Raw genomic sequence first — 27,751 nt, 5'->3', positions numbered from 1 at the left:
CAATATTAGAGGAATATTGGTTACGATCTTAAGACCTGGTAATCATTGAATTAGTACGTACGCATGAGTTTTATTCATTATCATTGAATTAGTTGAGTTTTATTTATTAGTTTTACAGAAAGCTTTCAAAGTATCGAATTTAAATGAAATCAAGCCATATATTTAAAATAAATTTTTTGATTAAATGAATAATAAAATCCATTTGTATTCTCTTTGACTTCAATCATATTGAAAATTCATAAATTAATATAAAATTAGTCTTTGTTATTCCTTGGAATTTATTTTATGTTCAAACAATAATTGTGCCAAATTTTTGTACTTATAAATTTATTAATTTAAGTGAATTATTATTAAATCGCTTTTGTTTTCTTATAAATGCAGTAAATTCGAAAAAAAAAAAATAAAATAAAAACAAAATTTAATAAAATTGATATTTTCATTTTTTAATTACTTACTATTGCTACCTTTTTTTTTTTTTGCCTTGTTCTTTGATATACAAATACATACAAACATTAAAAATAACCATAATTCTTAACTTAATTAAAATAAAAACAAAAAATTATCTACTAAAATTAAAAATACAATAATTTTTAAATTTTTCAATTAATAAGTTTTCTTTTTGCATTTTAATTTTTAATATCTGGCTAAAATTTTTTTAAAAAATTCCTAACTAAAGACTATTTTTTTTTATTTTTATTTTTTTGTTCTTTCATCTTTTCTTTTACTAAATTTAAAATTTATTACATATTTTTTTTTTTAATTTTTTTGTTTATTTTCATTAAAAAACTAAAATTATTTTGAAAAGCAAAAATCAAATATGATATTAGAAGAATTTTAAGAATTTTTTTTTATCTTTTGTTAAATTTTTTTTTTCTTTTTGTTTTTCATTTGTAGTTTTTGAAAATTATTTGCACTAATAACATCACATTTTCAATTTTTTTTATTTTACTTTTCTTTTCATTTAATTAAAAGTTACAGTTTTCCAAGTATAAGCTGTTCAAATATTAATAAGAAAGTCTGTATAGTTACAAAATACAAGAAAAATATAACACTGGTTAGAAAAATTTATTCTGTTCTTATTTGACAATTATTATTAATTTAAATTAATTAAAATATATAACACCATTATACAAAGAAAAAAAATAACTATATTTTTATTGTAATTATTATTTAAACAATATTCAAAATTAGTGTAATAAATAAATTTGTTTTTTATTTTATTTTTTTTTTGGTATTAAATGCATAACCAGAAAAAAATAATAATTTTGTTATCTATTATATAAATTATTTATTTTTTATAATTTGCAATAAATATTTAAAAATTTTAAAAATCTGGAAAAATATGATTAAATTTTAAACATTGTAAGCGAGATTTAATATTGAGAGAAAAATTTTTAATAAAAATCCCATTAAATACCAATAAAATATTAAAAAAATTAAATTGCAAAATATACGAAAAACAAAAAAAAATAAATAATTTATATAATAATTGAAGACTTTCTATTTTTCTTCCATTTATTTTAATTATCTATTATTCTTTATTTTTTTTTTCATTTTCATCATTTTTGACAAAAATACAATAATTTTGCATTGTTTAAATTTAAATATTGAGCAAACATATTATGGATTAGTAAAATATTTTAGTAAATGTATACTTAATTCTCTGTTTCATTTTCTTATTTTAATTTTTTTTTTTTTGCTTTATATTAAATTTCTAAATAATGAATTAAAATAGAAATTATATTTAATACATTTATTTATATTATTTTTTATAATCTATTACTATAAATATATAATAATAATGTAGTCTATTATTTAAGTCTTTTTTACAAATTAATATTATATTTTAATTATATTATATAAAAATGCACCTGCCATTATTATTTATTTATATATATATATATATTTTTTTCACGATTTTCAAAAATTATTTTTTTTATTATTATTCTTATTATTATCCTTATTTTTTTTTTTTTTTTGAATTTCTCATATCTTTGTTACCTTTTTGCACACATTTTACAAAATTATTTTTTATTTTATTAATTATTTATAAATTTTTTTCATGTTTTAAAAATATTATGATTGAAGAAAAATTAAAATAATAAATTAAAAATAAATAAAATAAAAGTAATAAAATATAATTGAAATCGTGTAATATTTTAAAATGAAATTAATTTTGCTTATAAAAGAAAACTCTTCGTCCATACTTGAAATATTTATTTGTTTTTTTTTTTTTGGTATTCAGCAAGAAATAGCGAATATTTTTACAATTGTGATGCTTTAATAAATATCACAGGGCTTTCTTTTAATTTTTGTTAATGCATATATGTGAAATTTCTTAAAATAAATTAGAAACGGAATACAAATAATTTTTAAACATGCATTATTAAATTAATTGTTTTAATATATATAAAGAATTTTTTTTTCTAAAATATTATAAAATATATAAAATTATAAATTTTGTTATAAATTTCTTTAAAATTTTATTTTAATAAAGGAAAATTTTTGTATTGCAACCGATAGTATTGAATTTTTTGTAAATAAATGTGAAGTGAAATAAAATAAATTGTGATGTTGTACAGGCTTATGCAGTAAAACAGAAGAACAATAATATTATTGCAATTATTTTTAGTGTAAAATTATATTGTTATCGTTCATATATTTCACTTAGACGCTTTACTTGTGTTGGTAGGATTTTATTCTAAAAAATGCAAAAAAATAATTGGGATTCTGAAATTCTATAGTGGAAACTTCAGTATTTGTGAATAATATCCAATTTTCACAAGTAATGAATCTAATTATAATTATGACTAAATTTTATAATTAAATATGAATATTAAAATATATATGTATGTAAATTATCACAATATAAAAAAAGTTTTATACAATAATTTTCTGATTCAATTGAACACAACGAAATTAATTTTCAGAATATACAATATTAAAAAAATTATTTAGTAAACTTCTTAGTATGAAGAGTAAACTTTATAAGCAAATGAAGTTTTAAATAAATTTCATTAAAATTTGGTATTAAATTTCGAATGTAAAAATATAAAACAATACAAATTTTTGTAATAAATTCTATTTGAATTTTTTCATACATTTTATAACTATAAACATAACGAAACGAATATATTAAAAGTGCTAAAACAATATAGAAAAATTTTTTTTATTAAAATCACTTTCTTTTCTACATAAATATTCAATTTCTCTTTCAATTTAAAATACATAAATAATTTGTTTTTTTTTTTTTTTTAAATACATACATACATTTTGAATAATTTTCTTAAAGAAAGTAAAATAATAAAATATTTAAAAGAAATACAGAATAAATTCTTTGTTCAGAAATTAACAATGTACTCATAATTCTATTATTATTATTACTATTACTATAATTATTAAAATTATTATGATAATTACTGTTACTGTTTATAATATTCGTATTATTATTATTATTATTAATAATATTATTAATATTATTATTACTACTATCATTATTATTGTTATTATTATGATTATTATTTGTTGTTACTATATTAGATTTATTATTTTTATTTTTATTATTTTTAGTTAAAAATTTCTTTTTATTATTATTATTATTATTTTTTTTCAATTTTTCTTGTCAAACCTTATTATTATTACTTGTAACATTTCTTTGATGCTGTTGTTGTTGTGGCGGTGGCATTTGAACATGCATTTGTGTTGGCTGCATTGTTGGTTGCATTTGCTGTTGTTGTGATACAGATGATGGTAATGGTGGTGCTGATGATATTTCATGGTATGGTGGTGCTGCTGCCATATGAACAATACCAGATGGGCCATTACGTGGTGGAAAACCATCAGCATATAATTCTGATGGTGGTGGTGCATTACTATGAGTTGATAATGGTCGATTATTATAATTTACTGGTTGCCCGGTCACGGCTATAATTATAATTTTTTTTATTTTTTACTTTTAATATGTGTTATAAATATTTTTTATTTAATTTTGATTATTTTTTTTTTAAGGTTTTATTACGAAGAGAAGTAAAATAAATTTAGAAAGAATTTTTAGAAGTAATTGTAGGCCTTGTATTTAAAAGGAGAATTTTAAAATGATAATGATTTAATGAATGCCTAATTAATGCGAACCTAGTAATATGTAATTTAAGAGTTAATTAAATATTTTAATAAAATTAATTAGAATAGAAAATATTCTAGAAAGTTTTTCTAGTAATGTTAAAAGTTATAATTTTTTGAATGTTTTGAAAATTGCAGATTGTTTAATTTTTAAATGTTCAGATTAATGAAATGATAAGTTTAAAGCTATATAAGAATATGTTAGTCATTTAAAATAAATTAGAAAATTAATAGATATTCAATAAAAAGATATAAAAAATTATTAAAAAGCTTATATTTAATTAAAAGAAAGGAAAAAAAATTGTTAAATAAATAATAAAAGTTTAAGAGTGCAATAAAATCAGTTATATAAATATATACACAAAAAATAAATTTTATAATATAATGCTTTATTTACAATAAAATATAAAAGTTTTGATAAATAATAGAGTTAGTAATAATTAATTAAATAACAGGACCAATTTATTAAAGTACAATACTACAGTGCAGAAATAATATAGCAACGAATAAAAAATGTATTCTAATTAAAAAATTTAATTTAATCAAATTTTCTTTACAACACAACTACAAAATTTAATACAAAAGTAAGAAGAAAGTAAAATCTAATTATTAAGAAAGTAATTTTTGTATATACAGTAGAAAACAGTATTTGTCAACACAATGCTTCGACAATTTAAGCTCACATAATTTCGTTACCTTACAAAAATTTTTTATCACAGTTACTACTACTTTAAGCTTTCAAATTGTTAGAAACATGGAAAGATTAAAAAAAAAAATACTAATGAGTTGCAATATAAATTTAGCCATTAATTTGTTTTCCAAAAACATATTTCTACTGTATACATTTTAATAAAATATTAAAATTATGTTACGTATTTAAAAATAATGTTAGTATAATTCATTTTAAGTTTAAGTTAAATAAAAAAAAATACATGCAATATTTTTAATTTCGATTTAAAATTATAATTAAAGTGCAAATACAAAAAAAATATTACAAGAAAAAATATTTTTAACACAGTTTTTTCACAATTAAAAATTTTAATATTGTTTAAACTAAAATGAAATTTTTATAAATTATTTTAAGCTCGAGCTTGAAGGTTTAAAAAATTTATTTTAAGTTGTTCTTAAAATTTAAAAAACTTTTACAAAAGTATTGAAGATTTTTGCCTTTGAAAATTCTTACAACTCTGATGAGCAAGTAAAATAATCGAATGAAATTTGAAAATTTTAATTTTTTGTTTATATTTAAATTAAAAATAATTAAAATATTAAAAAATAATATATTAATTTAGAAAGAAATCTCGTAATTAAATACTTCTGATTGGATGGAATATTTTATTCATCTTTAAAATAAGAGATCAAATTATTTAAAATTATCAAATAGAATTACATCTAGAATTTCTTCTTGAAATGCAATGTATTTTTCTAATTTAATAAAAAATTATTTTCTATTTAATACTTTGAATTGTTAAAATATCAATTTAATAAATTTCACATCACAATATTAAAATTTTCTCTTACAAAAAAGAATAATTTTCTAAATTACAGATTTTTACATTAAGAATATAGAATTTAAAAAATTAAAGAGAATTACATTATTTATTTTATTCTAAATTATATTTATGTTAATATTAAATTAATTCTACATATACATAGATATAAAAATTTACATAAGAAAAATTATATTTACATGCTGAAAAATATTATAATAGAATAAATTAAATAAAAATTTGATTTTTGCACAAAAAGTTGGGTTCTAAAGCCGATTATGGAAACTCAAATTAAAAATTCTATTCTGAAATATTTATAAAATTAAAAAATTAATAAATTATAATTAAAATTAAAATTTTAAATTATTTTTTTTTCCTTTTTAAGTTTTTTTTTTCTAAAAATTATACAAAATCTATTTAAAATAAATTATAAAATAATAAAATATGCAAATAAAATAGATTTAAAGAAATAAAAATGCAAAATAGCAAATAAATATTGCCAGTTATACTAAATATATTGTTACTAATCATTTTAAATAAAATACAATAAAATTTTATTATTTTAAATATTTAAGTGAAATTAAAATTTTTTAAAGATTTCAAGGCATACATTTTATTTTTACATTTAATTAATTGTATACTTTTAATTAGTGGAGAATAAAAACTAAAATAAATAATAGCGTCATGTCTTTTTTAACAATAGTTATTTTTAGAACAATAAGAGTATAATACGAGTTAGATGATCATTAAACAACTTAATATTTAAAATAAGTTCGAATGCTTATAAGAATATTGTATTTTTTTCAACTGATCAAACAAGAAGACTTCATATTCCATTTTGCATGTTCAATTGATTTTACAATTAAAATATTAATAAGAGCAAATTTTTAATTATATAATCATGGCATTTAAAAGTATTATTAGGGGTATTTAATGTTAGTAACAATATAAATAGTGTACACTAAATTCATATTTAATTTGTATTATTTAAGGAAATTATAATTGAAAATTAAAATAATAAAATAAATAAATAATATAAATTTGCATACCAAAAATTAAATGTTATTAAACGCAGCCTTATTATTATTTATGAGCTGTGCCATAAGTTTGTTTAAATACGGGTTTTGAACAAAATATATTATACGATTTTTTTTAATTACTTTGAATGAAAAACAATATTTTTTTTTTGTATAAAAATCACTCAAAACTAAAAACAAATTAAAATTTTTTTGTTTAAAAATACGAAAAGAAAAAACAAGTAAACATTTAATTGAATATTTTGTCTGCTTTCATTTTCGTGTTCATAACTTATTTGGCTACATGTAAAAAATTAAAAAGCATTAATTAATTAGGGGATTGTTTTTTGTTTTGCAATTTTTGCATTTTATGTTCAGTGTTTTGTTTTTTAATTTTATTTATTTCGTCCTAACAGGCTTATAGAACACACCTTTCGGCGGATAATATTGTGGCCCACGCCCGTCACCACCAGCATACCCATGATGTGATGCACTAGCACCAGATGAACCTTGTCCTCCTCTAGTACCACTTGTAGGTCTACCAGAATGATGATGTCTACCACCATCACTACGACCATTTCGACTATTATGTGGTGGACCACCTGGATGTGCTCTTCGATCCCAATCAGCTCTTGATCTATGATCATGACCTGGAGGTGGTACACTACGCGGTCCCACATTTCTACCATGCTGCCCGTGATGAGGATGTCTCTAAAATATTTTAATAATATTGTTATTTTACTATAATAAAATATAAATTAAGATTTTGAAACTAACCATTCTTCTAAGAGTATTCATTGGTCTTCTTAATGTTTCACTAATTCTACGTGCTGGTCGTTTTTTAGGATTTGAACTTGGCGTATGAACAGCACAACATTTTACAAATATACCCATTACAATTATAAATAATATACCCATTAATACAACGGCATACCAATTTTCGGTAATCCATTGTGCTACCGTTAATAATGTTTCCTTATTAAATAATAAATTTTTTAATCGTACTAAAGGACCTTCAGCATCGACAGCTCGACACTTTAAAAACACATCACAATATCCTTGAAAGTTATCACATGGTGAACCTGGTCTTAAACTAATTCCTCCAACTGGCAAATCATATAAATGTGCAAATTCACTTGTACTTCGACATGTATTAGTGTCATTGCCATTTTGGCATGCCAATTGGCATAACTGTCTTTTATCGATATGTGGAACAATTTGTGATGTTAGGAAACATTCTGTCATATTCCATAATAAGCATATTGATCCAGAACATTCACCTCTAATGCACAATGCTGTACCATTATTACATTTTGTTTTATCATCACGTGGTTTTGGTTCTGGACATTCCGGTGTTGAACCATTACATGTGCTACTCCATGAGCATTCTGTTTCTTCTTTACATTTCTGATGGTAATGTTGTGGTACAAAAGTACATGAATCACTTAAACAACATGGTCCCTGGCTAGGACTACATTGAGTTTTAGCACGTCGAGCACATCCTTTAGCTGATGCATTTAAACTTAAATCATATTCACTAATTAAACGTGGATAACAACATTTATCTTTACATTCATCTTCATTAAATCCACAATCACATTCTTCTCCAGATTCGACAATTTTATTACCACAGAATGCACCTTCGGATGCTTTGAAACAATCACGTTTTTGATTTCCAACTAAAACGTCTAAAACATTCGAAATATTTCGTATGGAACATGGTGAAAATTTACTATTATTTGGACGATCGCCACTAGTTGCACTAGCAAACATTATAAAATTACCAGCTAATCCACCAGGACGGCATTCTTGTGGATAATCATGCTAAAAATTAAAATTATATTAAAAATTAAAAATTTTCAAACGTAATTAAATTTGTGTTAAGAACTTACTGGTGATCCAAAATTATGACCGATTTCATGTGCTAAAGTTAATTGTGATACTTTAGGTGGTACTCTACTATTATAGTTAACAAATGTTATTATTCCCGTATTAAGAGAACGTTTTGTGCTTTGATATTGTCCTCCAACGGTTTCCGTATATGTTTTATATTTTTCACATATACCACCTGATGCACCAGATGCTGATGCAACCCATGCTAATCCTAAAGTTCCACCAGTAAAATCCCTATAAAAGAAGGAATTTTTTCAAAATTAAAATTTTGTTTTTATTCAAATTAATGTTGATTTATTCCAATGTTTTTTTTTCTTACCTATATGTAAAAACATAAGCTAAACAAAAGTCTCCATGATCTTCTAGTGAATGAAGATTTAAAAAATTTGACACATCCATATGTTCATTACAAAAAGAATTGTGCGGACCATTATAAGATGGCCGACATGCTGAATCATCATCAATTTTGATACGTTGGACCTTAATTTATCGATTTTACAAAAAAAAAAGTGTTAAGCATTAGATTGAACAAATCGGAATTAATTTTATGTGAATGATGTTTTACCTCAAACCTAATGTTTCTATGTTCAGTTCTTCCATCAAATTTTGTATTTCGATAAATATAATTTACGGCAGTGACGTGATGTGCTATTAAAGATAAAATTTCTTCTCTAGTTTTCTCATCAATTTCTGATTTTCTTCCTCGATCATGCTATAAGTAAATTAAAATTAAGATTAATTGAAATAAAGAAGCATTTATAATGGTAAAAATTTAGAAATAGGTAATTGATTTTTCACTATATGCTTGAGATCCTTTCAGTTTTTTCAAGTAAAAAGTTGATTAAATGGTTTCAATAAGATATGTACTCTAAGAATTAGTGCACGATGACCGAGAAATTGAAATACATTGTTAGTTTTCTTTAATATTCAAAATAGACCATATAACTAGTTAACTTTAAAATATTAAAACAATTTTTTACCGTAAATACTTCTATTACATTGCAGGGCTATTTACGCATATACACGTACTCTAAGCTATCCCTGTTTATGCTCTTATCATTATGTTAATGCAATATTTTTGATAACTGTTACAATTAAATGGAATTACAATATTTTTACTCAATATATCAGAATTAAAAATTGCAGAACTTATTAAATTACACAATAAAATCGTTATATGTATTGAATTTTATCAAAAAAAAAAACCAAAAAATAATTTTGTTTTCCACGTAGGTACATGAAATTATAAAAATTTTAAAAAATTTTTCTAAATTTGAAAACAAAAGCTGATTAGAATTTCTAACTAATTAAGATCAGTTGTTGACCTCTCCATAGTAAACATGAAAAATTTTTATTCATGTTTAATTACAATTCAACGAAATGGAACCATTGTTATATTTTTTTTGATTTTATTTTCCCGATATGTATTGAAAATGTAATAGAAAGGGTCAAAATCAAAATTTTGCCTTCTCAAAAAGCAAAACAGAATTCCATTTGTCTTATGTCTATTTTTAGTTGTGTATACAGTATAGGGAAACAAAATTTTATGTTTTTATGAAGCGAAGGCAGAATAACCAAATATACAAAGGAACCATACCATATCTTGATTATAAAATTCAAATTTTGAAATTTGCTACTAGTGTAATGGTGTGGAGATATTGTTCTAGCCAAAATATTTTAAACGAATATTTACTTCTGTCTTTTATAGTATAATAGAATAATTATCCTTCAATAAGATGGTGACAGTTGCCGCACGATAAAGAATACAACAATATAGTTGAAATCGAATAATTCTAGGACAATTTTAGGGAATGAAAATAAAACCCTGCTTTAAAGTTAAAGTTAGCAGTTGGATATTTCACGGGAAGAGTTATGAAATAAATCGGGTTTTGATGTGAAACAACTTCCAATATCTCTATAATACAATGCAAATGCGTTTGCTGTGTGTTACTAAAGTACAACGGGATATTATTCAATATTCAATGCATTCTACGAACATATATGACCCAAGTTTGCACTTCTAAAATGACTAGAACTACTATTGTTTTTCTGATACTCTAAAAATTTTTTAGTAATTCTGTTGAAAAAATTAAACATATTTTACAAACAAATTATCAACATTTTAAATTTTATGAAAATGTGAACACACTGTGTATTTTGAGTTCATATTTTAGAGCAATTTATAGACCAAACGAACTTGAATGACGTTAAGCTATTACACATTAGATCTTTTTCAAAATTTTTTTGGAAAAAAACTGCCGCAGTCGAAATTTACTTCTGCAATTTCAACTGTAGTTTCACCTACGTAAAATTCTCCTAAAAAATTTGTAACTAATTTTGAAGGTCGAGAAAAATTTTCCAATTAAATTCTATTCGTTCTTCAATTATCTTTTATGTATGTAAATACAAAAATGAGATGGACCCAAAAAAAAAAAAAATTATTTCTAATATTAAAATTACAATCACGATATTTTTTTTTTCCAACAACAGTAAAATAATATTCTCATTAGTAAAAATTATTATTTCTATTCTTCTATTCTATGTTGAATTTCCCGCTGATAACTATACAATTATCATAATTTTCATTTAAAGTTTATTGAACTGATTTATTTATTATTTCAATTTATTAATTTTATATTCTCATTTTGTCCTAGTATACGTACATATACATACATACAAAATCATCAATAATTTTAATTCATAATACTGTGAAATAATAATAACAATAAGAAAAAATTGTTATTATTTGAATAAAATTTAATTTTTTTGATTATCCTGATTACAAGATAAGAATTTTTTATAATTTCTTGTTTTGTTTTTTTTTTGGAGTATTGGTAATTTTTGTAATTGTCATTATACGTGCTATGGTATGACTTATGAATTCACAAAATATGAATTTAAATGATAATTGTTGAAGAAAACTTTAATATTTTTGTTCAATCACATGGAGCTATTAGTGTGAAGCTGTGAACGATGTCAACTGGCATACTTTCCGCTTTTTATGAAAATTTTGTATAGTTGATTAATCAGGTTTTAAAGTATATTTGGTAAAATTTTAGAAGGAATCGGATGAAACTCAGTTGTTCTGGAAATGAAGATGTGAAATGCAATTGAAATAGGAGAGCGTATGTTTTCGAAGGAAGCAATGTTATATAATAGATTTGTAAAACTACTTAAAATTTTGATAACAAACGGATATGGTGTTAATTACCATGAGTTTTGATTTGAATATGGTTTGGAGAATATGGTTACGTTAACTGTATATGATAGGAATTCAAATCCGAAATTTTGAATAGTATGAATTACATCCGAATTATGTTTTCTGTTAAGACGAACAAATCGTTTGGACGGGGCTTTTTTAGTATTTGGGGGCTCATATTCAAATAAAAACTTCTTGAGGAGTATCTATTTGTATTCACTTCGGATCGGTATATAGTATAAATGGGATATGGGAGAGCTAAAATGACCCATGATTGGCTGCTGAGAGGTAAAATGTATCTTTGTCCATATACCATTCCCAAATCATCTACAAAAATTTACAATCTACAACACCTATGGAATTTTATATAAAAAACATTTAGTTTTGAGTTAAAATATGAGCTAAGATTTTTTTTATAATAAGCAATTATTGCTGTCATACGTAATGTAAGGAAAGCCCATATGCAGATTTGTGTTTATATTGCATATCAACAGTTTAAACTATAATTAATTACAGATATAATTATATATATTGCAGAAATAATCAGAGTGATATTTATTACATGACTAATAAATAACTTAAGCTTTAATTGGCATTTTAGTTGTGGAGGAGAATTTAAAAACAGTAAGTATACTAAGAACGTATAAAAATAAACCTACGAAGTAAAACTGAGTTAGAGTTCTTATTTCCAAAACAAAGGATCTTAATGAATAAATATCATTAATTCTATAAATAAGCAATTTTAATTGTAATAATTAAAAAAATAACTTACATCAGCTATTCCTTCTCTAATATGCCGCCATATTAATGGATCTGTTTGAATATAAAGAGAACATGTATTTTTATTATCTTCTCTTGAACGACTATTTGTAGTTGTGGCTCTCCGGACACGTTCATGTGCTTTTTTATGCCAATCTTCGGTTATCGTTTCATAATATGAACTATTTAAATAATTTTTTGATTCTTTTTTATTATGATTATCTTTTCTTTTTTCTATATTATCACTATTTGCTTTCAAATTATTTTCATTAAATTTTTCATTACGATAATTTGCTTCCTTTGAGTAAATTTGATATGGTAATTCAAAATTTACATTATATTTTTCTGAAGGATAATTATTATTATTGTTATTATTATTATTAATATTGCCACTACGTTTTTCTGGTTTTAAAATTATATCAGGCATTTGATGGTCATTTATTTTTAATTTATGATGTTCATTTTGTTTTGGTTGATCAATTCCACTAATAGGTGTTGGCAACTCTTCTGGTAATGCTGTTTCATCATCCCATACAGCTGAATTTTGAATATTTTCCATCCATTGGGATACTTCATCTGTTATACCACAACCAGCATGATGACCTAAATATAAGAAATAAAATAAATTAATAAAAAAAAAATCAAATTATATTTTAAGACTTGAAACAAAAATTTAAGCTATAATAATTATATTTTTTGGGACAGTTTCATATTAAGAAATTTTTAAAATTCAAAAATTTCTAAAAGAACAAGATTATAAAAGTGAATTAGTGAAAAAACACATGATCCGCAACGCAAGTTCTCTTTAAGTGATCAGAGCATTTTACCTATAAGTGAATAATCTTCACAGATACAGGCAATAAAAGTACTCAACCTAAGCAATTTGTAAAAGAAATTTTAAAATTATTAATGTAAACATAGAAATTAGTAAAACTTAAGAGAATTAGAATAAAGAGAATTTGTTTTAAAAATAAAAGCAATTTTCACAGGTGATCTTTGAACGAGTCTGTAAATAAGACAATAAGGGTTGAACATGTAAAGAAGAAGAAGAATAAGAAGGTTCGCGGAAAGAAAAGTTTTGTGAAAGTTTTGTGATGTTCGCGAATCAATATTGGTTTAAATTCACAACCAAAGCTTTGAACCAATGAAAATTTGGTTTTTTTTAGCAGTATTGATATAATGAATTAGATTTTTACGGCACCTTCCCTCTCTCCAAAACGGGAAAATTTTTCTTTTTTTCAATTAAACTACTAGAGGCTTCAACTAGAAATAAAAGTTTATTTCTGCGTTCACTTCAACAATTTAAGATTCACAATTAGCTTTTATCGAGTTATTATGAAAAAAGTAAGCCAGTTCCAGTACGGAATCGATTTCACTAGCAATTCCCCAATATTTTTGATTTAATTTTTCAAAATTTTGAAATCGCAACCAAAGCTTTTAAATTCAATTTTAGTAGTAAATTCAATAATATCAATTTTATGGTGATTAAGTAATATTCAATTTAAAGCTAAACATGTATGCGTTTAACTTTACAAATTTTTCCACAAACAAAATTTGTTAACTTTTAACTTACAACAAAAGAACCAAAAAAGCAAAAAAAACAAGCAGCAGAAAATGTGTTCCGCCGATAAAGTGTTAATTTTATTTAACTTTTAATTGCCATGCTCTTTAAAACGAAAAAACTTTTTATACAATAAAAATTCATTGTTATCCTGCTATTTACCATATAAATTTAAAAAAAAAGTTTAATGACCTCCCATACTTTTTCATTATTAAATTTTTATTTTGCGAGAAAAAATAATTTTCAATTCTTTTTCTTTTACTTTTCAATTCTGGAAAAACAAAAAAAAATTAAAAATCCTTCTTTTCCTCATCCCCATCTTCCCAATATTTGTACATTTGAAAAGTTTTATGTGTTTTTGGAACGCTCATAATGTATGCAGAAACAAAAACAAAAAAAAAATAAGTGCCTTTTTGATTTTATTTCTCTTAATTTCCTTTTTAGGTTGATTTTCTTTCACTCTATGCGATTTCACTTTTCTTCACTTTTCCTCACCGCAATTCATTCCATATACACATAATAACTAGTTTTATTTCACAAATATGTATATTTAAAAAAAAAAAAAGGAAAAACGAAAATAAAAGACCACCATAATACGGAAAAAAGTTTTCCCATATGCCACTTGAGTTGAATACTCTTCAACTTTTATGCAATTAAATTCATTACTTTTCATCAGCGTTATAATTTTCTACTTCTTTTATTTATTTTTTATGACAAAAAAAAAATGGTTTTTTTGCATTGTAAGAGCCAGAGAGGAAAAATGAACAAAGAAACCAACTTATATTCCTATAAAACCTAAAAGCAAAAAAAAAAATCGAGACGAAAAAATGCAATATAGGAACAGGTTAGAAAAATATACAAAAAAAATTCTAAAATCATGAACTCAAAAGTTTACCTAATTTGTTACAGTTCACAAAGTCAAAATCAAATAAGTAAGAAGAAAAAGAATAACAAAAAAATCAAAAATAAGTAAGTAGTCTTTTATTTAATTTCATTCACCTGGTCTTTTCACCTGAAAACTTTTCATAATTCAACCACATTTACTGTCATTGCAGAATCATATAGTGTACCAGTTATAATAGGGGTAAGATATTTTTCTATATAAAAATATTGTTATACTTATACATATATGTACATATGTATGTGCATAATTTAATTCATTTTTTATTGTCGTACGAGTTGTACATAAAACAAATGTTTTCTAATAGTTATTAATGATAGTTAAATAAAGTTTGTTACTCGTATTTTACTTTTACAGTTTAAAAGTAATTATAGTATTTTTAATCTTTAAATATTAAAATTTTATTTATAGCTTAATTTATAGAACAAAACATATCAGTCCTCATTCATCGAATTCAGTTTATACCTCAAATAAAAATTGGAATTATTGACGAAATTAACGCGATTGTGTTGAAAGTTAGAATCGAGTAAAATTACTTTTAAAGGAATTTACTTTCATTTCCTATTCAGTCTTACACATTTTCTGAAATTCTAAATTAATAAGTCACCAAAAGTAATTTTTTTTTTAATTGGGCTTTATTATAATTTTTATCAGTATGCAGGAAATCCCCACTAAATAATTAGTATTAGTCGTATTTTTATTTTTTAAATAAATCGAAATTTCGCAACAAAGAAACCTTAATGGCCTCAAAATAGTAAAAATCATATAAAATGCGATATCAAGCAGAAATAATTTTATTTGAGCACTGTTTTCAATTAAAAATTAAAAATCTCTTTAATTAATCTCTTGATATAATTCAAAACTATTTGGTATTCTTAAAAATATGAGTACGACAATGAGTGATCAAAATTCTCTACATAATTCAAGTTAACTACAAGAATTTACGACCATTTACCACCATGTTATAAAAGTAGCATATTGTACTGTTTCATTAAAATTTTATAAATTGAAAATGTAAATTATTCACCATTAATTAAATTCAATTAAAATTGGGTAATTATGGGTCTAAAATTAAATGAATAATATTGTCAAAGTATTAATAAGTAAGAAATCATCACATTATTTTTTTAATAGATTCCTTGCGTGAGCCGACATAAACCTAATTTGGTCTATTAATTGGTAATGTAAGTGTTTACAAAACTACTGCTGTCTTAGTTTTGTAAATTTATAGGAAAATAAACAAGTAGACAATAAAAATAAAACACTTACACATTTTAAATACAAGCAAAAGACCAAATTTTTTTCAAATCTTTGGCAACCCTGACCAAAATAATAAAATATTCATTTAAATTTTTCTTTCAATTGCTGTTAATCACGACCATATGGAGAATAGAGATTCGGGGACTTAAACAGCTCAGTTCAAGTATTAATAATCACATAAATCAATTCTAACAAAAATAATTTTTATTTAAAGAGACCCTGTATTTAAAACAACATGTTGTACTTTTCAAGAGAATCAAAACTATTTATAGTTGTCGGAAAATTTCAAATAAGTTGTGACATTAATATAATTTAATTGAAATAATATTATGATAAACTTATCAGCGAATTCAAAAAAAAAACTTTTTAATATTTTGTAAATGATTGTAGAGTTTTTAAGGTAAAAGTTTTTTCTTTTAATAATAATTTTTGTAAAAGAGCTAAAAAAGAGTATTTTTTTCATATTTTTAGAGCATATTTTGTACTCCTTCCAATTCTACTTACCCGTCACTTTTTGAGTAAAAAATTTTTTGTGTATAAAAGAGAATATTTAATTTTTTATACCCTGCACTTCGTGAAGAGTATGTTAACTTTGGTATGAAGTCTGTAACTACTTGAAAGAGTCATCTGCGGTATGGACATATATATATATATATTCTTGCTCAGCGTAAAATTCTGCGTTGATTTAGACATGACCGTCCGTCCGATCGCACGACAACTCAAAAACGAATAATGCAATCGACACCAAACTTTCACAAGCTGTTTTTTTTGTGCCAAGAACGAACCCTATTGTAATTGGACTGATTCGGACAACGGGTTCGGGTAGCTGCCATACAACTCAAAGAGTTTATTTTAAATATTAGGAAAACTAATAGAGGTATTAATATTAAATTTTGTAAAAGTGTGTCCATTTATTACATACACAATTACATTCTACATATGCTCCGAAAATATTAATGGGATGGCTGCCATACAACTCCAAAAGCAAATTTTTTATATTTGGAAAAATAATAAAGACAGATTCATGAAACTTGGCAATTGTGTGTCCAATTATAGGTCAAATATATTCTTGAAGTTTTGGTTGAAATGCTTGTCAGGTTCGGGTAACTGCTACAGAGGTCCAAGAGCTAATTTCGAGCAATTGCTATACCACAATGAAAGGTGCACGGTATTATTCAATCGGTTTATACCGACTGAAATGTTTTTATTTGTTTAATTTTTTTTTTAACCAATGGCTGCTGTTTCTTCTGATACGGCAAAATTTATTGGAAAGAATTAAACTTCATAGAAATGTTAATGTTACAATTATATAACATAAATGGCATGTAAAAATTATGCAAGCGTTGTAAGTATACTCGTATATAGGGGAACATTGTATTCATAAAAAAAATAATTTTATTTTTTGATGTTTTTCTACAGTAAAATGAATTTAAACTGATGGAATGGCGAATTGTGCATTAAAATAAGTAAGTAAATTTATAATTTTTTCATTAAGTAATGTTAACAGTCTGTTATTGTTACCGTGCTATAGAAGATTAACCTCTTTAATGAATGTTCTTATTGCATAACGAATCAGAATATAGGAGAGAATGATTACTAATGATTTAAAGATCTACTTCCCTTCTCCAACAAACCATTTCATTTAAAGAAATTGAAATGATTTTTTTGATGTGAGAGTGTTGCCAATAATAAACAACCAACAATAAATATGAAAATTTTGCCACTAGAGTTTTGGTAGTTCCGAGGTTCTCATATTAATATGTAAATTCAAAGAGTAAGTTTCTTCTGGTTTATACCGAACATAACCACTGAGCAGCACAGTTAATGAATTTTTAATTATATAAAATAGAAATGTGAATGGAAGTTTCAAATCAGTCAGGATCTGTTGGAATTGCTGTAAATTTCTTGGTAATGGAAGTTCAATGATTTTCAGCAGTGAAATCTTTTGAGTAGTGAATTTTAGATTTTTAATAAAAGATTTTCAATAGTGAATTTCAGTGTGGAAGTTTAAAGATTTCAGTAGTGAAATCCGGAATGAATAGTATGGGTTCAGTAAATAAAAAGCAAAACTAGATGATAACGAGTTTGTTTATTTTTTTTCCAAAACTAACTTTTATAAAATTGTGGGATAATTTTTAGTTTTGGTAACTTTTTATAGTTATTTGATAACCTTTTGTATATCAAATTACTTTTGCTGTGCGCTCTTTTCCCATCACATTATTTTGCAAGTTTCCATTGTATTTTTCTTTTTTAATGTTCCTGGTCTTTGAGCTCTTTTGAATATTGTTGAATATTGTAAAATAAAGGTCATTGTATGTTGCATTTCTTCTTCGGTTATGGTCTAGCGATTTAACTCTCAATTACAAGTTTTTTTTTTATGTTTTGTCGTTTTTTAAGTTTTGTTTTTTCGGAACTTTATGTATGTTGCGAATATTTTATAGGATATTGTAGAAATTTAATTGTAAGTTGTTATTTAATAAGTATTGTTATTATCGCGACATAAACTTCTCGTTTTAAATGATAAAAAGAACCGAAAATGTTAAAACTTTACAAAAAATATCCATTGGGGGAATAATACAAAATAAAAAAGTACTTATTTTAGTAACTTGTAATTACCTTAATGGAGATTGTAATTAATTATAAAAATGTTACTAAAATAATTATTGCATGGAAGTAGAGGTCTTGTTACTATGATTATATGGAAATAAATAAAATCGGCGTTAGTTTATAGAGTAAGAGCAATTTACTTTTCATAATGAAATTTTAGCTTGAACGGGAAGAATTAGCTTGACACTTACAATTAGCTTACAACATGCATTTTTAAATATGGTTTGATATAAGAAATTATTCAAATATTTTTAGGATAATATTAATTAAGAAGAATTCGAGATTAAATCTTACACTTACAAGACACTTACAAAATATAAATTGTGTTAAACAAGCGAATTTTTAACCTAAGTTTTAAGTCAAATTTAATCTGCCTTGGCGAGATGTCATATGACTTATGAACAAATCTTTTATTTTAAATTTCAAGTATAAAAGTACACTACAATAATGATACCACTTGAGCATACAACTACACCAGCACACTAACTGTTTATATATTTGCCAAGGCCTAAGTTAATATAGGTAACCTATTAATTGACGGTACCTATACTATTGTTCGATTTGATTCATTTTACAATTGAAGTTGTTGAGCCCCTTCATATACTTTATCATAAAAATGAATAATATTTCCTAAACATTATCCATGAAACTTTAGTAAGACTCAAAGAAAAAATATTAGAAAATTATAAATTTTTCGGATGACTCCGAAAACCAAAAACAGAAAAATATAAATTCAAATATTTTAGTATGCCAATTTCTTTTATCCCTTTTAAAATTTATATTTCATAAAAATAAAAAAAGAGAAAAATGAAATAAAAAGAAAAATGAAATTCCTGGAATTCTATGTGAATCTTTCCCTTTTTATTCTTTCTTTAAAAAGGAAAATCAAATATTTTTGCTATTGAACTCAAAAGGAAAAAAATAAGGACATTCTTTCACCTTTTTCTTTTTACTTTGATTAACTTAACTATTTCGATTAAATTATTATTATTTTATTTTTTGAAATATAGTGGCCATTTTTAAATTAACAAATGGTGGAACTATTGTATATTGAAGAAAGTTTTTAAAATTGAATTTTAAATTTTGATTTAGTTTTAAGAACACTAAATTTTTCTGTTAAATTTTAGGTATTGAACTCATATTAAGAGGGGCGATATTATTATGACTAAGTTAATAAGAATGAGCAGTAGGGCTGACACAGTATGTTTATATTACTCGGTTAAAGATTATTTATTTATTACTCTTATATTACACAAAATTACTTTATAGTTTCATATTAATATTGCCCTCTTTTATAATGGAACGTAAAATTGAGTTTGTGTTACGCCCGGGTATCGAGATTTATACTGCCAGCTTTAGTACCTTATTAGGAATGTACTCATCTCAGAAAAACAATCTTAAATATGGTAAAAATTATTCAATATTTCAAGTGTCTTCAGTGAGTACTCATTAACAAAATTATTGTTGGCTTAAAACTTTTTAAGTTTTTAAAAGCTCGCAGTAAAAAGTTTATATTGTAAGCAACTAAAATTAACAACCCAGTAAATCCATGCAATTCATATTAATTTTAAAGCAGAAATTTCAAATAATCTTTATTATCAATTCATATACTTCTGGTTAGTCTCTCGCACTCAGCCAAATCGAATTCTCATTTTAAGAATAAAACTGTAAAGAAATTGCCCCCCAATTTTTATATTATATATTTTTTTATTATTATATAATATACAAGCAATTTAAGAATATAATTTTCTCATACCTTGAAAATTTCCTGAAAAAATAAGAGGAAATTTATATTCAAATAAATATTTTAGAAGGATACAGAAAACGAAATTTTCTGATCAAATTAAATGCATATATTAAAAAAAAAAAAACAAAATAACTGGAAAGAGAAAAAAAAAGAATCAGGTGAACATTTAAAATTAGAAAAAAAAAAGATAATATTGTTGTCTCTTTCCTTTTTTATATTTTGTTTTTAGGGACACTTAAAATATTGTGAATCCTTTTTTCTTTTATTTTTCCATTTTATAAATATAGGTAAAGAATAGGTCTGTGAAAGAGATGAAAATGAATATTTAATTTGACATCACGTGTCCCAAATTTTTCATTTTTTTTTTTTGCTTTTTTTTCGAAAGAAAGTTGTGCTGAAAATTTTTAAGATTTTTTCCCATTTATTTTTTATATTTTATGTTCTGTACATTTAAATAATAAAAATTAAGTATAATAGTGACAAAAAATTTTTAAAAACTAGTTCTAGTTTAGAGAGAAATTTTTGCACAAATGTAATACAACTCAAGAGTTAATAAAATATGAGTTTAAAAAAATAAATAAATGAATTTTGTGACACAGAAACGTAACAATGCATACGCAACTCTAACCACTTCTACATTGAATAATAAATTTTAACGTTAGAATTAGGGACTTACTGTACTTTTAACCCTCCACTTTTGCTCTTCAATTTTTTTAATAACTTTTTTTTTTTATTTATTATTAATTGTCTATTGTTGTTTTGACTCTTGGTTTAACAGAAATTTTACAAAGTAAAATGAGGTTGGTGAAAAAGATCCAGGCCCAGATATAAGATTATTTTTTAAATATTGAATTTACTATACATCATTTATTGCTACGAATCCAAATGGGATTAATTCTAATTATGATTTGTTGAATAAACACTTGCTATCTTTCTAAATTAAATTGGCTTCTTATTCTTATTTTTATTGCCATTAATTTGTCAGTCTTTTCTTTTAAATTTTTAATAATGCATACAGAGTTTTAAAAATTCAACTTCAAGAAAGAATCCTAATGAGTCCTATCCAAAACAAACACTTCCTTCATATATTTCGATTTTAAGAATGGAAGATTATAGTATTAGATTGAAAATGATATTTTATATATTTTATAATAAATTCCTGGCATGACACAAAACGTTCACTTAAAACATTTTGCTCTCCACCTTCTTCATATATTTAACAATATCTTAATAAAATTATTTTATAAACGATTATAGAACCGTTTGTAATTACCGTTCGTTTTGCACTACGACTATAAAGCAAACTTAAGCTGCTGTTGATTTTAATTTTTAAGTACTCATTTTGAAAATTTCTAATTTCCTATTTCAAAACGTTTCTTTCCATATTTCTTTTCAATAATTCTATAAATAATTAAATTGATTAAATGTTCTAAACTTCCAAAGACTTCGTTAAAATGGTTTACAATATTCATAGACAATTTTGTTACAAAAAACTATTTACAAAATGATTTTATCAGTTTAGTTTTAAAATACTTTCTTCTCCATATTGATTTGTATATAAAAATTCTAATTATGTACAATTGTATACATGCATGTTATTGATTACATTTCAAAAATCAGATTATGTTTGAAATAGACTATATGTATTTGAAAGTAGAAAATACTAACCATTTTAATTAATTTTCAAAAATCTTTAGAAAATACCTAAAAGCAGAATCAATACTTTCTTTACATTCATCTTAAAATTATCCTTTTTGAAAGGATTGAAAAACTATAAAAGTAAAATTTATAAACTTTAAGTGAATTTCAAGTTAAAAAGAAAAAAAAACAAAGCATTTTTATGAAAGGTTAACGTCTGATGAGATTTACATTGAGTATACGAATATTTAAATTTTTGGGCGGACTTCTGTTTTCTATTCATTTAATTACATTAAAATGAGCATCCTTTTTGCATAAGAATTATTAATTTTTTGATTGAAAGGATATTAAAAGAATCAAGTAATTTTCTGAATAAAAACTTTGCTTTGTTAATGTACATTCTTTTAAAATTAAATTTTAAATAGCTTCTATTTCGTCCTTTAACTTTAATTTTTCGAAATATATGATTTTTGAAACACTCTTTCCAATAATCAATGTGTATAATTGCTTCAATTCGATTTTGTACTCATAAATTTTATTAAAATCCTTTAAATACAGCTTTTATTTTAATAAATATTCCTTAATGTCCAAGAAGTGGCATCAATCTTTAAAGATTTTTGTTATTACAAGCATCAACTGCCTAAATGAGTATGGTAGATCAAGATTATCCAATCCGATTTTGGAAAGCTTTAATTTATATTTTATTGAAATCTAGGTTAAGTGCTTAAAGTTTAGATTTACAATTTAGAAATTTAAGAGAAAAGACTTAAAAATAACCTAAATTTTATTTTTTAATTTAATTGAATCCATTATAAATTTTATTTACCAAAACCCTCTGAAAACCAAACAAAAACCCAGTTAGGTTTTAAAGTCATGGCTAAAGTAAAAATATTTAAAATTTGTTTTCAAAATTATCTTTTAATTTTGAGCCTAATTTAGACATTCGATTTGATCGAATATAAAATTTTTAAGAGAATAAACTAAAATTTTAAAATTATGAAGGATGTTCTTACAGAACTAATACAAGACTCAAAAAATTAGTAAATACCGTACTATGCATTACAAAAAATCTGCTGATAAATTTCTTTATTTTTTTAATACAAAACCAAAATCTATAATAAAAATTAATGGGGTTAATGAATTTTTCTATTCAAAAATTTTCGCAACCCATAAGTCTAATTAAAATTTTTACTTATAAGTGGGATGACCTTTTCTTAAAAAGAAAAAGAAATTTTGTTGCCGAAAATTTCGATTATAGAAACCTTTTTACTTTATATAATTGTGGTCTTTACTAAAAAGACTTTGATTTGGGTACATAATATCGTGATCATCAAGTACCAATTCAATTTTTCTTGTATTAAAACACTTAGTTTTTTCTTTCATTTTCTTTATTTTTCGAGTCCCTTCTCATTTGTTCTACATAAGGCGTACTTACTCGTACATATATTTTTTTTTGCATTTCTTTAAAATTTTATATTTTAATTCTTATATTATACACACTGTTGATATTTTATTGTTTTTCGCTTTTGTGTTAATTTTCATTATTATTTAGGTTATATCCTTTGGGTCTTTGCCTATTTATACCCTATTTTTACTATATATACGTTATTCATTGTTTGTATTGAGAAGAAGAACAAAAGACAAAATATGTATTTGAAATTAAAGGAGGTATGCCCAAATGTTGAATAGATTTATAATTTTAAAAAACAAAACGTGTAGAAAATCCTTTAAGGTATATAAGTTTCAACTTACAACAATATTAAATAAGTGTTGGTATATAGTTAAGAAATATGCGAAAAAGGAACCTATAAACAGAAAAAACAATAGCAAAAAAGCAAAAATAATGGCTGCTGTAATTCTAATGTATCTTCATTTTATTTTAAGTGGATAATTCGTTTTCTTTAACAAAAACAACAAACAAAAGAAAAAAAAACTAAAAAATGGTAATTTACGAACAATGAAATGAGACCAAATCAAAATAAGGCATAGAAATAAGAAAGTACGAATATTGAGCTAAAAAAAAAATTAGAATTAAAGCGAAAAATAAGCCGAAATGAAAAAAAACAAGTATTCCCAATTGTGGTTTTCTAAAGAATTCAAACATTTTAGAATATTTAGGATGGTGGATTTTTTTTGTTATTTCAAAAAGAAAACTAAAATTAAGATTGAAATGGGTAAATTATAAGGTTTTTGAACTCAAGTCATTTACAGAAATCAGCAATTAGAAATATTCAAAGTATTTAAGGAATTTTGTAAAATATTCGTAGCATTTCTTGCAATATTCTATATGATAGACTATTAAATTTAATTTTCGTAAAACTTGGTTTACAAATTACAAATATTTAAAATTTATAATTTTAATTCAATTATTTTTTGTATATGAGCTACAGCTTAGAAGCGAGAATAATTGAAGCGGTAAATGGACAAAGGGGTTAACTTACATTTGCATTCTCACGCTTTTGTTCAATAACAAATTGCAAAAATATTAATTTTTTTTTACACGTAACTCCTATGTGCACTGTCAATCTCGTCTTTTATTAAGTTGCTAGCTATCACAGAATAATCACAGTTGAAAATATATGAAATTTAATGATGTTTTATCCGAGCAACTCGATTTTCGTCAAAATGTTAGTTAACCCCTTTGTCCACTTACCTCTTCAATTACTAAATAAAACCTAAATTTTAAAATTACGAAAAAAAATATTGTTCAATTTTTTCTTTGTAAATATTGAAAATATTAAGATTTTTCCAGAAATTTTTACAATTTACTATAATTGAATTTTATTACAATTATCAATAATTAAGGGAGTTGATAAGTCAAGAAGAAGTCGGGTGTAGTTTCTGACAAAAATTGTTTTTTGTTTTTTGATATATGTATATATATAAGGAATGAAAATTGCCTTAAAAATATGAAGCAACCAGCTTTGAGAGCGAAAATCATATGATATATATATATATATGTATGTATTTCCAAAAAATAAAAGGAAAATTGTACTTAATGCCTTTCAATTAAAACCTCATTGAATCCCTGTTGTTATACTATAAGTTCGCTAATTTATATAAAGCACAAGCCTTTTAACCTTTTTTAACATTTTTAGCGGATTAAACAGCTGCTTGCGGGTTAATAATTTTGGTTTTCGTTTGATATTCTCTTGAAGCATACATTTTGCTTATTTATTTAAAAAGGGTTAAAATCTACATAATTGAAAGTACATATTATATGTACATACGATAATAATTAAATTTTTCTGGATTGTGAAAATTAATTCTATTTAAATAATATTAATTTTTTTTTAAATTAATTTAATTTTAAAAATTTTGAAATTCCAAATTGTAACTTGAATGATGAAACTTTTACAGAAGAGGAAATTCTACATGGCTAATAATGCTTTGCTTTTTACTTAACTATAGTTTTATTTCATTATGGTAAATTATAAACTCAGAAACACAAAATCATCATAATATAGAACTCAATAAATCTAATATAATTTTTTAAATTACATGGAAATGCTACAGAATTTAATTATTTAGAGGACAATATTTGTAAATTTTTAAAATTTATTATATAAAACATCATTTGTTAATTAGATAAAATCGAAGAGATTGACATTTTTTTAATTGAATTCGATCGAAATATTTTTAAAACCCAAAAGTTATATGAAGTTCAGTTTTATAGTTCACAACACCAAACAGAATTTATTTAAAATTTATTTTAAAATCAAATGTATCTAAGTCTATACTTGTAGATATATAATTTAAGTGCGTATGTAAGTTTATCATATATGATCAAATACACATAAAAATTTTGATATTTCGCAAGTTATTTTTTCTTGTGAAACATCATTTGAAATTTATTCAAAAAATTCTGTCAGGATTTTTACCATGGGCGTCCAATTCATTGTTATTATTTTTTTTTTTTGTTTTCGTGTTTACATCAAAATCTCTCATATCTAGAATAATATATATTTATTGTAGCAACTATTTCCATACAAATATATTATGACACACATATCAATGTAGACATTATTTTTTTTTCTAAACATAAAAGGACATAACTAAATAAATGGCAACCATAAACAGTATTAAAAATATCGACTAAGCATCAAATACATCCACACATACCCACCCATTGGTATATGCAAATATACTTGTATATTTATATAGATTACGTAAAAAAATGTTTCTGTATTTTTATTTGTTTTTTTTTTTTTTTTTTTGAAAAACTCCTAATATACGTGCATGCATAACAGAAATGTCATTGAGAAACCAAATATCCTTGTTTATCTAATATGAAGGACATTATTATTTAATTTTTTTTATATTTTCTGTTTTGCTTATTATAATCATATTTACCCAGGTCCATTTTATTTTATTTTCGTAACTTTTCATCAAATATGACGATTTCGTTAAGTTTTCATCATTTCTTTACTAATACTTAAATATATTTCTTGCTTTCAAATGTGAACAAATAATGCCAAACAAGGAATAACAAGGGGAGGGGGAGGGGGAGAGGGGAGATAATGTTTTTCTTGATACTCTTATTTTGTGAATTGTGAGGTAATTCAGAAGACAAAAATAAAATTCTTTAATTGATTTTCGATTAAAAACTCAATAAGTTTTCAGTAGTAGCTATAAAATAAAATATTTAAAACTTATTTTGTTTAGGTTATAAAAAGATTAAGGTAGTTTAAGTCGTTGTTTGGAGGAGACGTTAGCTTTGTAGCCTGATAAATGAGATTTTCATTTACAAATATTTTAACTTCTGGTTCAGAGATTGAAGAAGAATTATAATGTATATGAAAATTTCAAAATAACTGGAAATTTTAGAAAAGGTATTCCGATCATAATAAAATTTAAGAAATTTTTCTAATAAATACAATGACATATTCAAACTATTTTACAGTGATATATACAAACCTGTATAACTATTTGAAGGATTTGATTTATTTGAATTTGAATTTTGTAATGCAATGTCATAATAAAGAAAATGGAAGTCGTAAATATAAGCATTTCCATATGTAAATTTGAAATTTTTATTGAGCAAAGCTAACAAAATTGATTGTTTTCAATATTTGAGCACAACTACAGTTGGATATTGGAATAATTCAATTTACGTAATAATTTAATTTAAATATAAAAATTAAAACGTATACAATTTAAATGAAACAAAAAAAAAAAAAAAAAAAGCTGCCCCTGAGTATATGCAATATTTTTAAATTTCAAAATATTTAAATTTTATTGTCTTTTTAAAAAAAATAATATTTTTTTAAGCACATTTAAATCTTAACAACCTTTTTTTCATTTGAGTTTGCCCCAAAAAGTCAAATAATCGGTAATTTTTTTAAAAGGACTTTTAAAAATGTCCTTTTTTAAAAAATTGTTCATTTACCATTGACTTATTTTTTTTTTTTTTCAACAGAAAAATGTCTGTGTCAAAATAAAATTGCCATTACTAAAATAATCATTGCTAATACTTACTCTCATCAATGTCATAAATTTTGTAAATACGAAAAAAAAAATGAAAAAACAAAACTAAAGATGGGAGAAAAACAAAACATTAA

At 23.5% G+C, this 27,751-nt stretch overlaps 1 protein-coding gene across 1 annotated transcript in view; it reads right to left on the bottom strand.

Moving 5' to 3' along the window:
* Positions 1-3,400: 3,400 nt before the first annotated feature.
* Positions 3,401-27,751, bottom strand: part of LOC129606026 (disintegrin and metalloproteinase domain-containing protein 10) — a 61,505-nt gene continuing 37,154 nt past the window's right edge. Inside the window, exons 4-10 of the mRNA XM_055516078.1 lie at positions 12,490-13,079; positions 9,084-9,230; positions 8,838-8,998; positions 8,518-8,752; positions 7,403-8,449; positions 7,057-7,336; positions 3,401-3,924 (exon numbers count right to left, since the gene is read on the bottom strand). Of these exons, the coding sequence (XP_055372053.1) occupies positions 3,623-3,924; positions 7,057-7,336; positions 7,403-8,449; positions 8,518-8,752; positions 8,838-8,998; positions 9,084-9,230; positions 12,490-13,079 (2,762 nt within the window). The 3' untranslated portion in view covers positions 3,401-3,622. The remainder of the gene's footprint in view (positions 3,925-7,056; positions 7,337-7,402; positions 8,450-8,517; positions 8,753-8,837; positions 8,999-9,083; positions 9,231-12,489; positions 13,080-27,751) is intronic.

This window comes from Condylostylus longicornis, unplaced genomic scaffold, assembly GCF_029603195.1.
Source record: "Condylostylus longicornis isolate FDR11 unplaced genomic scaffold, ASM2960319v2 ptg000017l, whole genome shotgun sequence".
NCBI classification, from domain to species: domain Eukaryota; kingdom Metazoa; phylum Arthropoda; class Insecta; order Diptera; family Dolichopodidae; genus Condylostylus; species Condylostylus longicornis.
The sequence above is the reverse complement of the archived record's forward strand: the minus strand, read 5'-3'. Positions and strand labels throughout refer to the sequence as shown.